Here is a 14,212-nt window from a genome sequence, read left to right on the forward strand (position 1 = left end):
GATTTCCGGCGTCTGCGCAGACTCAATTTCTGGTGCCACGGAAGCAAGTCCCCGCGCCACGCTGCACCGGTTTAGCGTAGCGCGTGGGGACTCACCAAGTGGGTGGCTCGGTTGGGGGTGGCTCATAAGCTGGTTAAACAATCCCCATGGGCTGCTTGTGGCCCATGGGCCTTAGGTTGCTGACCCCTGCTGTAGTCTGTCTTATAATAAATAACTTTAGAACTTCAGTATTCAATATGCTTCAAATATACAGATTAGCTAACGGCAATGTCTATGATTAATCAGTTTTTTGCTTTTCTGGAAAATCATGCAAAGTCCACTTCTGAATGTAATTGAAATAAGAAATCTTTGGAAAGAAATGTTTAAGGGCAAGGGGTTTACAAGACAAGGTTTTAAAAATAGCTGCTTCTCTCATTTTTCAAGCACAGTTTTCAGTGTAGTTAACGTTCAAAAGGTATATAGTATGCTCAGGACCTCACACTAATGTAATAGAGCTGTTGCTCATAAGACTAGATTTTTCAACATGTACAATATGCTTGGAAACATGCTTCAGATGAAGTTGTTGAGACTTTGACTTGATATGGGTATTTTTTTCATAAGTGCCTCCTTATCTTCCCAACCCCATACAAACTAATAGAGGCTCCAGCTTTCTAAAACAGTAGTGTGTGTGTGTGTGTGTGTGTGTGTGTGTGTGTGTGTAATTTTTCATAGCACTTGGATTGGCACAGAAAAATTAACTGAATTATTCCAGGTTTTAGGAGGGGAGGAGGTAGATTTGGGCAATCTGAGGGGAGATTTCAAAAGGTTGCTCATTACTGCTGATTTCTAAATATGAAATTCTACAAGACTGTCTTCTATGGCCCATCCACAACATATGTTTAAAGCACATTTAAAGCATACAGCTTCCCCCAAAAATCTTGGTAACTGTAGTTTACATACCACAGAGCTACAATTCCTAGCACCTTTAACAAAATGCAGTTAACAAGATACTATAGCCATGTGATTTAAATGTGCTTCAAGTGCATGCTATGGATGTGAGTGGCAAACTTGAGTACCTTTTTCACCTCTGGGAAGCATACTGAAAATTAATTAAGATGTTGTTGTAAACATGCTTTTAGTAATGCTGAGCACAATCTCTGTGTCAATAAAAGACAATAAAATAGAGGTAGAATAGAAAGAGAGAATGCCAAAATAAAAACAAATGGTTATATGCAAAGTTGTTGGTGCTCAACAGAAAGCTAGAGAACATGATTGGAAATCTATGAGTAGGTTAGCAGAGTTGGTGGGAATTTGTGTTTACTTTTTTTTTTACAATGTTATCATCACAAGGCTTAATTTGTATGGAAAGTTACATATGGATCCCTATCAAAGAGACACAGCCATGCTCATGAAGATCCATCTGGTGTTATTTCCCCCAGGAGGCCAAAGTCACTCAACTGCTATAATTTGAATACGAACAACAACAAAAAAGGTTATGAGGGAAATAATTTAGAGAAAGTACTGGAAAGAAAAATAATTTCATACTGCACGGTTTCTGTGCAGATTCTCCCTCCTCCCCGCCATGTCCAGTTGGAAGAACATGCACAGCATGAAGAGCCAAAGGCAAGTATTGTTACTGAGTTAGATATAATTGAAGAAGGATGAAGTCAGAGATTAGTACAAAGAGAGAAACTCGTGACACCATGTCAAGGAGCATAGGTTGCAAGGCTTCATTTGAGGAAGACCTCAGTCCTGGGACCTGTTTCCACTGGCGGAGGAAGAGGGGTGCGGTGGGTGTGGTCTGCCCCAGATGTCATTCGGGGGTGTGACATCGCTGCGCCGCCCCCTGGGCGGCTTGCTATGGGTGGTGCCCCCCTGGGGTGCTTGCCTTGCCCCCGCAGGCGGTTAGCCCTACCCCGGGTGCACAGCATGTGCACTGCTCCGGGTGCTGGAGCAGCTAGCTCCGCCTCTGCCTGTTTGTACTACTAGATAAATAGATAAGGATTTTTAAATTAAGTTTCAGTCTTAAGCAACAGGAAACTATCAAATGGCACACATTTAACAGAAACATCAACAGATGGCTCATGGTTGGTTATTCTGCCTTCAGTGGGAAATGTAGCTTCCCTACTTAAATATTGCAAACATGGCATCACAGTGCTACTCGAGGTACGCGGTGAAAGGTTTGACTGGTAAAGTGCAATCAATATAGTGTTATGCCAGGCATAGGCAAACTCGGCCCTCCAGATCTTTTGGGACTACAATTCCCATCATCCCTAGCTAACAGGACCAGTGGTCAGGGATGATAGAAACTGTAGTCTCAAAACATCTGGAGGGCCGAGTTTGCCTATGTATGTGTTATGCGTTTGTGGGGTGCCAGACCACTATAATCCTCAGACTCAGCAAGTAAATTTAATTAAGGCTTGGGGTGTTAGAAAATGTGCTAGAAATGTCTAATGCTTGGATATTACAAGTGTTAAAAGCTAATTAAGCCAGGCTAGCCTTCTGTGTTGATGTGATTGCCTAGGTGGTGGGCTATAAATGGAACAAAGGATCAAAGGGACTTGGTGTGAGGCAGCAAATGGGCGGGACCCTCTCCCTCAATAGATTAAAGCCAGAGTAGAGAGTTTGGAATTATGTGACCAAGAAGCAAAGCAGCAGGCAGAGTATGGTGTTTGATTTCTGTTTGAAAATAAAGCTGTGATTTCGGGAGAAACAAGTTCCTTTTGGGGTGTTGATGCTCTGAACCCCTCCATCGTAGGCTCAGGTTGTAAACAGAACCATAGAATTGGAAGACATGCTGAGGATCATTTAGTCCAATCCCCTGCAATGCAGGAATATGCAGGTGTCTCTTATGAGGATCAAACCTGCAACCTAGGTGTTTTCAGCACCACACTATAACCAACTGAGCTATGTGTACATAAACCACATATCCTAAAAACACCACAGTTTCCATTGTGCCTCATTTCCAAAAGGAAACATGGACCTTGATTAAGCACCTGGAACCCCTGGAATGTTGCACCAATCAGAGATTGGGGTGGCGTGCAACGCTGGTGTCAACAGTGGGATTTGTGTTCCCTGGAGGAGGGCCTGTGAGTGAGGTGTTCCTGAGTTGAAATGGTGGGAAGAACAGCAACACTCCTTGAGCAGCTTAAGAGAGGGAAGCAGCAAAACAGTGGGTGCCAGTGCCAGCAGTTGAATCAAATGGAGCAGAGTGGCTGAGATGCCTCCATGGAGAGGAGAGAATGGCCATGCGAGATGAGGGCCATACCATTGATAGGCTACAGGAAACTGGAAGTGACCCAGGAGCCCAGCTGCAAGGCACAGGGATGGAAGGGGTGGCCAAAGAAATCCAGAGCTGCCTCTGATTTCTCCACTCTCTGGGAGCCTGAACAACAAGAAGAAAGTGCTGCAGAGAAGGGTGAGCCGAGGAGTTGATGCTGATTGACGCCTTCTGTGGAAGAGGGGGAACAGGATTTTCAAATCTAGGTCTTGGTTATAATACATGGCTCTGAATATGTATATTTTAAAAAACTGAAAATGTCTCCTGCTTTTAGGGATGCTTGAATAGTTGCAGGAGTGTGCACATGTGGTACTAAACAGTAAATGTACGGAAAATAAGTTGTCAGGCCACAGCCCTATCCAGAAGCATGGCACTCACACCTGGAAACGCTTACTCTTAATCCCTGAAGTGTGAAGCCTCTATAATTATTTAGTGGTGAAGGAAATGTACTCTACACTGGTTCAGGGACACTATCAACTATTCTATGTACAAATGCACAAATTAAGGCTTGGCTAAAATAAAAGAGTGTCAGAAGCCTACTCTGCTTACCGTGTATGCTTCTTTCCACAGGACTTTGAACTGATGCAAGCCTATGTAGTGTATTAGCCTTAGGGGGAAATGGGATTATTTGTAAATTATGCACTAAAGATAACATGTGATCTAGGAAGTATAAGATGTTGAAGGTGACAAAAAGACTAGATTGAGGAGCTGCAAGGAAAGCAAAGCAAAGAAAGATCTGATAGGAAAAAAATAATAGTTGGCATTTTTTTCTGTACAGTATGTATAGCTAAACACCTATGATATATTGTTTAGTTTCTCTTGATACTATGTCCTGTAGTTCATTATTTACCTTATTTACCAGGCAGGCATTTCCTGGGTGTCCAAGCGGACATTGTAATCAAATGCAACTTTTATAATGTAAAGCAAGCATTTTTTTAAAAAAAAAATCATTAGGAAAAGAAGCAAAGGGAATCTGCTTGATTTATTTGGCCAATCCATATGGGAATAGCTTCATAAAAGTTGAACACACTCCTTGCAGATTGCAACAGCTGAAAAATATGATAATCCTGCAATTGTCATAAGAATTTTGTAGGCAATATACTACCACATGGCAAGAGCGGAAGAAACCATTTTAACAGGTTGTATGATGTTGGCATTTTTATTTTTCGGAGGCAGCAAGTGATATAACAGCACTCAGTAAAAGTCCTTTTGTTCAGAGATCCTATTAGCCTGGGGTAGGACCCTTGATGTTCTTTTCAGGCTTTTTGCCATGTGGTGCATTTTATGGAAGGGTGAAGGAAATAAGGATGTCTTTCTTCTTTTCAACCTATACATTTGCCTGCTAAGCTATATAACAACAAAGAGTTTAGGTTTGGGGCTGGCTTCCATATATATCTGAGCATATTATTGCAATATATTGAGGGATGGGGTAGGCTTAGAAAAGTAGGAACGGGGGGAAATGTCATAGCCAATGGAGGGGCCCTGCAGTCATGTCTCTCCCTGCACAAAAACCTGATGGAATGGCTACTAAAAGATGGTTGTTTCTTAACATGAAATTATGTATCCCCATCTCTCTCACTTCTATAGCATTACAGAACAGCTGCTGATAGAGGACAGTTAAGGAAGAGGCCTGTTGAACCTGGCTTCTCAGAAGAAATTATGGAGGGATCCTATAGTCGAGGCATAGGCAAACTCCAGCCCTCCAGATGTTTGGGACCACAATTCCCATCATCCCTGACCACTGGTCCTGTTAGCTAGGGATGATGGGAATTGTAGTCCCAAACATCTGGAGGGCCGGAGTTTGCCTATGCCTGCTATAGTCCCATTCCTCCTCTCCTGGAAACGATCTGTCGAGACAATAAGTTGGTTCTCCTTGTACCTTATTTAGCTCTATGTCTCTATGTCTTTCTACTTCCCTTGCCAGTTACCTGATTCCATTCCCTCCCAAACCTGGTTGTTGGTTATTTCCCACTAAATCTATCAATATTGTGTGCCACTGAATTTTAATGGGGGTGGTTCGGGGCTTTCCCCTTTAGGGCATTTTTCCTAAGTACTTTTTGTACTTTGGGGAACCTTAGGTTGGCCTTCAGACTTGATCTGCACCTCCTGGACTAATAAGCAGATGGGAACTTAGTGATATAATGGCTGTTGTTATTCTCTGAATGTTACAATTCAGTTCTTGGCTTAGATAGGTATTGAAATGCATTTAAACCTGTTATATTTAAAGATATATGTTTAGAAGATATTTACTTTGATATCTAATGAAATTATAATTTCTGAGTGGATTTATTTTTTTAATTCACAGCTTAAAACATAAACAGGGAAGAACAGATTGATGATTTAACACATGTGCCAGTGACATGGACCAAACAAATAAACTGACAAATAGACTGATTGCTCCATACCTAACTTGCTTGTTAACCACAGAGATGGCAGAAATATGAATTCACACTATGGTAAGAAAAAAAGTAATACATTTCAGATCCAAACAGAAAGCGTCATATGCTTACTAACAAGGTTGGGAAATGACGAAAGTGAATGGGTTAAGCCTACATCTCTATTTGTTTTCTGCCTCACCTTATTGAAGCTGGCAGCAATAATAGTCCCTAAGATACCAATGCACACAACATAGTAACATGATAACGGAAGCACTCTCTGTTTAAGGTATTTTTTTGGAGATTCTAGTAAGAACTCCTAAACACCATCCTAAGCAGATAATGCTTCACAAATGGTGTGGTATTTGTTAAAAGGAACATGACAAGTAGGCATCACTATGGCATACAACAGCTGATCTGCTCCTATGGCAAAGCCACAATTAAACTGCACTCAAGGCTGAGTGGCCCACAAGTAGGGATGTTTGGTAATAAAGGCATGGTACAACCATCAGGGGTTGTGGAGGCACCAGTGGTAAATCTACTTCTCCCCACAAGGGAGTGGATGGAGAGTAAAGTTGTGCCAGGTGGTTAGCTTGCTTGACTGCCTAGGCCAATCTCCTCAGGGCTTGCAACAGAAAGAGTTATAATCAATCCCTTGGCTGGACTTAATAGACACGCCACATTCCTTTAATAAAGTTGTGGCCTCTTTAATCCCAGCTAGTGTTGTGTTTCTATTTTCTTCCTCCTGCAAATTGCAATAGTTTAACCACAATGCAGAAACTTTAATGACTGTTGGATGCTGTTAATTAATCAACTAGATAAATATGATGCTGTAACTGTCAAAACCAAGTGGCTTGATGTTGCCTAGCATTGAGACACCAAAGAGGATGTTGTTTACGCTTTTGAAGCAACTATTTTCTGATTTATGAACTCATAAAGTGATCTGTCACTGAAAATGTAGAACTGATGAGTTGGGTAAAAAAAAAATCCAAAATTCCAAGCATCAAGAAGAAAATGAGAAAAGCACTCATGAACAATCAAATATGCAAGAAAGACATCTCTCAACATATGCTCTTATGTTCAGTATCAACAATTTATGTTGCTTTGGAGCAGAAAATCATGTCCAAATTCAGAAAACGTTCAGATATAATGTTTGCTTTCTGAACAGGCAAGAAATGTACGGTAACTCCTTTGAGAATTTAAAGACCAATAGCAAAGAAATAATTTCTATTATGAAATCAGACATAGAGCAGGAGCAATATAAAGGCTGGACAACAGCTTAAGATGTAAATTTCCCGTATTTTCAAACAACAGCTAATGGTCTTGAGTTATGCAAGATGTGTGGGCACAACAAAAGATTAATGCAAAATGCTGCTGCACGATAAAAATGATTTGCACTGAAAAATCTGCAAATTAAAAAATACTTAATTGTACACATTTAACACGTCAATATATTGAATTCTAATATTAAGATGAGATAAATTATAAAAAGTAGGGTGACTGCATTATTAAGCTCTTTCTACCCATGTTGGCAACAAAGTAAAAACTACAGAGAAGTCCTTTTTGTGAGATCCCAAATGCAATAAATAGGTAGATTAAAAAGTGATCTTTCTACACAAATCAAAAAGCTTGTAAAAGTGATAGTTGAATAGACTATAAAAATTAAATGTGTGTCACAGGAAATTGTCCCATTCTCTGGTACTCTTTTCATGGATGAGTTGTCCAACCAGTGAGAGAACTATATAATGCATATCACACTGAAGCCAACACTCTTATGATCTATTCAACTATCACTTGAAATGTTTAATTTTGAACAGAAAAAGAGGCTGCTTTGCATGCTCTGATCTCTAACTGAAAGTACTACCAGTTAGCTATGCCAACGTGTAAATAATTTTTGAAAGAGCTGGAATCTGCCTCTTTGGGGGCGAGGGTATTTTGATTTCACCCCAAACCCCACCCCCGTGCAAAATTCAGTCTAGGGTAGATTTTAGGAGCAGTATCTTTTAATACTGATTTTCTTTCTTATTATCAAGCAGCAAAATAAGGTGCAAGATGTTTAAAGCAATGGTAGCTGAACAGACATATACAGTCAAAGAAAGGACCAATACACATTATCATTCTTCTTGAATTCTGAACTTTTTAAAATTGCATTTCAAATGTATATTGGTGATTATACTGTCTTTTAACCCCAATGAATCCTCAGAATTCTTTGTTATATGTAAATCTTTTTCTATGCTATCGATGGAAGTGGAGGCTACACTTGAAACATCCAGTATGAACCAGTAGGCTCCAAAAAGAGTAGAATCCTCACAGTTGTTTCAAGGCAAGCTAAGATAATTAGTTGACAGCCCCAAGCATTTAATCATAATAGTTTGATACTTACTTGATGTAGTAGGGCACTTTGTTTGGCGATATTGCCCTCTCCCAGGGGCCCTGGACAGAAGCTGTTAACAAAAAACAAAACAAAAACGAAACATAAAATCAAATAAAAGAGACATGGAGGTCAAGTTCAATGCAAACAGGAAAGACAACATTAATCTCTGGAATTACAATTTTACACTTGGCCACACTGATATGGGTCTGTTTGCTCAGTTGCCCATGAAGGCAGGAAGGATTAACCTGCTGTTCAGAAATTTCTACTCTAATCTGAGTGAAATTGAACTCATTCAGCTGCAAAGATAAATGCAAAAACCTCTTCAACTACTAAACTTAAAGAAAAGATAAGAAACTGAAGAAGCATGCTGCCTGTCTTGTGGGACAGAAATTTTAGGGTTTCCGCGGCCCTTGCTTTCTGCTGCCTTGTCTTCTACATTTTCCTCTTAGTTGATTAATTGTCATCAAACAAAGTAATACCTTGGTTTTCTTGTGAGAACTGAAAGACTTACCAGCTCATGTTCCTTTTTTGCTTCCATTGTCAAATGCATATATAATGAAGATGCTGATGTGAGCACATAAAAATCCAAATGTGCACAGAGGCTGTGAAATAGGGTTGTGTTCCCTACAAATTCCAGCACTTTAAGCACCACATCACATTCAAAGTCTAATGAAATTCACCTGTAATTACCTTTTAAACAAAATACAGCTGAATACTATGAGTAAATTTCAAGTGATTTCTTTTTAAAGCCAAAAACACATACAAAAATCCCTCCACTTAGAACATGGGGTATTTTCATCCATTTTATTTTCTGGTTTTAACATCTTGTTGTGATGCTATGTTGCAGATTGAAATAATGACCAGGCTCAAATCCAATCAGGATTTCATTGAGAGTGCATAACTCTATGCAATTATTTATTGTAGCAGGAATAAAATAAAATAAAAATACAAAAATACATTGTCCTTCACATTTGTTTGGTTCTATTTCATAGTGATAATTTCTGGAACAGTCCTATTAATTACTGCCCCAGTAGAAAATGTTCCACTGCTAAAGAAATCATGCCTCTGAACACCAGTTGCTGGGAAACACAACAAGGAAAAGTGGTGCTGCACTCAGGTCCTGCTTATGGGTTTCCCATAGGCATCTAGTTGGCCACTGGCCTGATCCAGCAAGGCTCAGGAGATTTGTGACTTTGTGCTGTTGTCATGTCACAACTTAGCATATCATTCAGGCAGAGTAGTGGAACTGTCATTATAAATTTTAAAAACACATTGGCAAACAAGAAACAACTAGCAGACAAAATGGCTCAATACACATGTAAGATACATTATGTATGTATTTTCCTATAGCAGTGTATTATGTTAGATGCAACAGTATTTTGGAATATTTGAATTAGCTGAGAAACTTTATTCTTCATACACTGAATAGGTCATTTAACCTACAGGTTGCCATGTTCCTCAAGAGCAGAAAAGTGGTCATCCCTAGTGCATCCATATATCATGTACATAAATATATATGCTAGGTAATTATAGCATTTCTTGAAGTGGCATTATCTCCCCATTTGTGAATTAATCTAGTCAAAACTTACTATCACATAATCTTATGTAGCAAGCTTTTTTGTTTTTTTGTTTTTAATGAAGGCAAGCAGTCATCTTCACTGGAACTAAATCTCTTGGAAATAACAAACAATTCTGTGACGTTCTGCATAACTGGATTTAATGTTCCATCAACAGATTGTGCTGAGGCTGCCCATCGTGCAGTTTTTGCTCTGCTGGGTGATGCCAGCCTTGCATAAATTTGAGTTAACAAAAATATGTGGTACCTATTTCAACTCTGCTCTAAGAATCATGATCTCATTTCTGGCACAAGCCCAAACACTGCAAACAGCTGCTTCTTATCTCTGGATACCAGTAGAGGCTTACCATCCATTACAAAGCTAGTCTAGGTAATAGACATGTATCTTTAATTCCTAGTAAGACCATTTTTAGTAGTCAATCAAAGGAGACTGTATGGAAAATGGTTTTTAATATGGCCAGAGAGCTCCCCCCTGTGTATTACTTGCTCAAGATAGATACAGTTTCCTATTTGCAGAAGAATATTCGAAAGTGCCTTTCTGTTATGGTGCTGCGCAATGTAAAAGAATGTATTATCAGGCACACCAGAAACTACCTGAAATGTTGACTAGGAAAGAGGAATGTATTTCAAACTTCTGTGGCTCATTAAAATAGTTGCATATTACTCTTTTCAACTTAAAAAAAGGAATACCAAAATGTTTCATGATTATTACAACATGGAAGTATTGCTTTTTAAAAACAAAACAAAGCATAACAATATATTTCACCCTAAGAGGTCAACTATGTGCTAATTTATATATTAATATTTTAAAATAATTTATATTATTTTAAAATTAATTGTATATTACTGAACTTAGATGTAGTGCTATGTATAGCACTCCTGTGCCTTAGGATTGTTCCATTCATGGTGAATACAAAGAAATGCAAACGGCTCCCTTGATGTGACCAGGATAGTTCTGACAAGCGATGGAACTGCATATGAAAATTGGACCCTTGCCAGGCATCCGCCAAATGACAGGATCAGGACGGTAGCACTTTATACTGAATCCTTAAGTTTACACTCTGCACATTGCTCACAAATGTACATTTTAAGTGAATGTGTGTGTTGTAAGCACAGGGAGGTGTGGTAAATTTATCAAATGAAAACTGCAGTTAATTCATGAACAATATAATGAGATACAACCTTTAGATAAAGCTGTGAGTTAACAAGAAGTTCTCCCCATCTCCATTTCAACATGGTTCTCCCAGTCTCCATTCTATCCACCCAATAGCACTGCAAGGCAGGTTAGGCTGAAAGACTGGGACTGGCCCAAGATTATTCAGTGAGCTTCATACGTATATGATACTTGAATACTGCAGTGCACGAGTGGATTCTTTTCGTCCACTGTTGTTCTCTGTTGTGCAGAAGTATATCACTTTCCCTGTATGCTTTTCATTTTGATATTTGATTTTTAAAAAGTGGTAAATAGGGAAGCAGCATCAGGAACTAAGATTGTTTCTAGAGCGGCATTCAGCTAAATGTTATGCAGAGTAGACCTAGTGAAAGTAATGGAACCAATTTAGTCATACTCGTTCATTTAAATTAGTTTGCATAAAATTTACCTATAGAATCATCGAATTGTAAAGTTGGAATGGGTCCCAAGAGTCATCTAGTCCAACCCCCTGCAATGCAAGAATCTCAACTAAGGCATCCACGACAGACAGACATCCAACCTCTGCTTAAAAACTTCCAATGAAGGAGAGAGCATCGTAAATAGTAGAAATGAAATTTATTACCAAATGACATGATAGCACAAGATCCTGTCCTTCTTCTACCTGGATGTCAAGTTAACACACAATGCTGGTCCCGTTATTGGATGCAGAGTAATGAGAGAACTCCTTCAACTACCTAAATAATGGTAGATCCTATCTGACTCCCAATGCCAGTAAAAAATGGTTCACTTAAGCCTCATCTTAGTCAATTTTTTAAAAAGAAATAAAATATTTGTAGAAGGGTTGAGAATAAAATGATATTGCTGCTCTGTAATTTCCTCATAACTGGCAAAATTATATAACACGATATTTGTTTTTCCTTGTCACGCCAACCGTCATTGTGAAATATCTTGCCTGACGAAGAGTTCTGGAAAATTCAAAAGCTCACTTTGGCTGATCCTTAAAAAAGGTACCATTCAACTGTGAACTTTGGTGTTTGTGCATAAATATTGTTATTATTGTCATTCTGCTTTCAAATATAATGCAGACTGTCTTGCACATACACAGAGAATAAAATGTTTGTACTTACTTCCTAGACTTCAGAGAGTGGCAAATCTTCTATAAAGGTTTCAAAGTTTGAAGTTGTACTTTATTACCTCAAGTCACACAAATGGAATTTTGTAAGGACTGCAAAAATCTATATGGCTAACGAGAGTTACTTTTTTTTACCAGCAACAGTATACATCTACTGCATAGACAACATCTGTCTCTATAACATTAAAAACAGTTCACTGCCTGCTGCAAAGTCATCCACAGAGCGTAAAATCAATCTAGGCCTGGTTTCCTTGCATGTCACAGTTCTGCAAACAGCAATATTACACACACACCTACTTCATTTGAAGATTGTAGTGTATCAGAAAGACTGTACACTCTGTTTGGTACGTTTTTAAGATGTACTATTTGTCACACATTTCTCCTAATTAACAGAGCAGCTGTATTCCTATTCTGCATCTCTATTGACTTTCGTACTGAACTGATGATGTTCCTAATCTCTTCCTGTTTCTATTACTATTTATGATTCCATGACGCTTAGAACTCTAACTTTTGATCCTTAGTTTTAGAATGAAACCCGTGCCTTACTGTCTACCAAGACTGCCCAAACCATGATCCTGACAGCAATGTCTTGCTGTCAAAACAACCAGCTATGGCCATGAAATACACGTGGCTGTAGTGTCATCTATTTGATGAGCAGCTGTTGAAAAGAAGGCATCCAACAAAAAATGGCATATCATATAATGTTGCTGTAAGCTGCCCAGAGTGTTTGGGGAAACCCAGACAGATGAGTGGAGTATGAAAATAATAATAATAATAATAATAATAATAATAATATGCCTCTGTGACACTGTTCCAGGGTAATTTCCAGTTATTACATGAAGTAGCCAATGATAAATGTACTCCCGTATATTTAGTACCTTGTTGAAAGTGATTGCTGGACAATTACATATAAAACATACCCATATTTCATTTACAGATTACAAAAGTATTTATAAAATCTATAACGTTCTTCTTAAATACAAACTATAATCAAAATACAATAATTTTGTTACAGGGACAATACAAGTACCTGGCTTTCTTTTCTGCAGAAGGGCTGACATAATTATTGATCTAGAGGTGCCAGAAGCACTGAGCCACCACATCCCACTTTTCCAAGATGTAACTCTTACTTTGGGACAGGAGAAGGTGAGGGCAGCAGCTGGTGATTCAAGTCCTGATAGTGTGCCTTTTCCTGCTGGCAACTGTAACCACGACTACAAGTCTGATAATTTCAGGGGTGGGCGAGGGGGACCTCATTTGTGATATGTGAACCACCTGTATCCTGCTGAGAATTCTGGGATTTCTGTTTCCAGTTCCTGGTGGGAAAAGATGCACTAATGGAGCCCGAGATTGCACACTACAGCTATCTTCTCTTGACCTATAAATTTCTGGGCCTTGGGGCAAGAGGAGATGATGGCAGACACTTTGCAAATGTTCACATAGAACACTTGCAAAGCTCTCAGGCCTTTGTAAGGGTTCAGTTGCAATGCTGCCAAAGGCTCAAACCCTTTTGGGGAAAGCAGTGGTATGCATATACTTCAAGTGAGGAAACAGCATGGGAGGAAACTTTGAGAGATCTTATCATGGATCTCCCACATCTCATCTTGTCTGTCTTCAATATGGTAAAACAGAACATGAGATTATGGCGCCCACCCACCCACTCTTAACGAAGAAGCGCCGCAGATCACAACGCCCAGTGAACTGCAATAATAATATGTCTTTCTTTAAATATAAAATAGAGAGCAAATATATGGGGTTTTGGGGGGGGGATGAAAATGGACCATGTATTAAGTTCACTACCAACACCTGCTTATGCTTTCATCTAGAAAGTGCTAATGCATGTAACTTTCAGAACTCAACACAAATTCTCTTTCTAGCCTTAAGTAAGCAAACAACTGCAGCCCTTAAATAACTGCATGAGCCCCACAAAGTTATACTTTTACTCATCAGGTTCATAATTATTCTTTGAAAATATTTAAATTGGGACATTTCAAGCTAAATTAAGCTAAGTGATTACATAGGTATTTTGAAAATGTTGGACTTATCATTGATGCCAAGCACAAGGGAAATGCTGAAATAAGAAGTACCAGTATTATCTCAAAATGTAACCTTCCGCCAAGGTCTTCTATTGTTGTGGTATACAGAGACAGAGATGGGAAAGGCATCACTCCAATTCTAAGTCTCATTCCAGAATACTTGCTATAGATTGTCAGGGGCTTAAGCAGGTCTAGTTCACCTTTAAAATCTTGCTCTTGTGATCAGGTCCTGCTTGCAAGTTTCTCACAGGTATCTGGTTGGCACAGAATGTTGGACTGATCCAGGAAGCTCTTATGTTCTGAAGTA

At 39.1% G+C, this 14,212-nt stretch overlaps 1 protein-coding gene across 22 annotated transcripts in view; it reads right to left on the minus strand.

Annotated features, from left to right (window-relative positions):
- Positions 1–14,212, minus strand: part of DMD (dystrophin) — a 953,416-nt gene that overhangs the window by 110,224 nt on the left and 828,980 nt on the right. For all 22 annotated transcript variants that reach the window (XM_083612216.1, XM_083612211.1, XM_083612219.1 and 19 more), the window contains one exon: positions 8,018–8,078. In XM_083612216.1, the coding sequence (XP_083468342.1) occupies positions 8,018–8,078 (61 nt within the window). The remainder of the gene's footprint in view (positions 1–8,017; positions 8,079–14,212) is intronic.

Source organism: Podarcis filfolensis, assembly GCF_964270895.1.
Source record: "Podarcis filfolensis genome assembly, chromosome: 4".
Classification (NCBI taxonomy): domain Eukaryota; kingdom Metazoa; phylum Chordata; class Lepidosauria; order Squamata; family Lacertidae; genus Podarcis; species Podarcis filfolensis.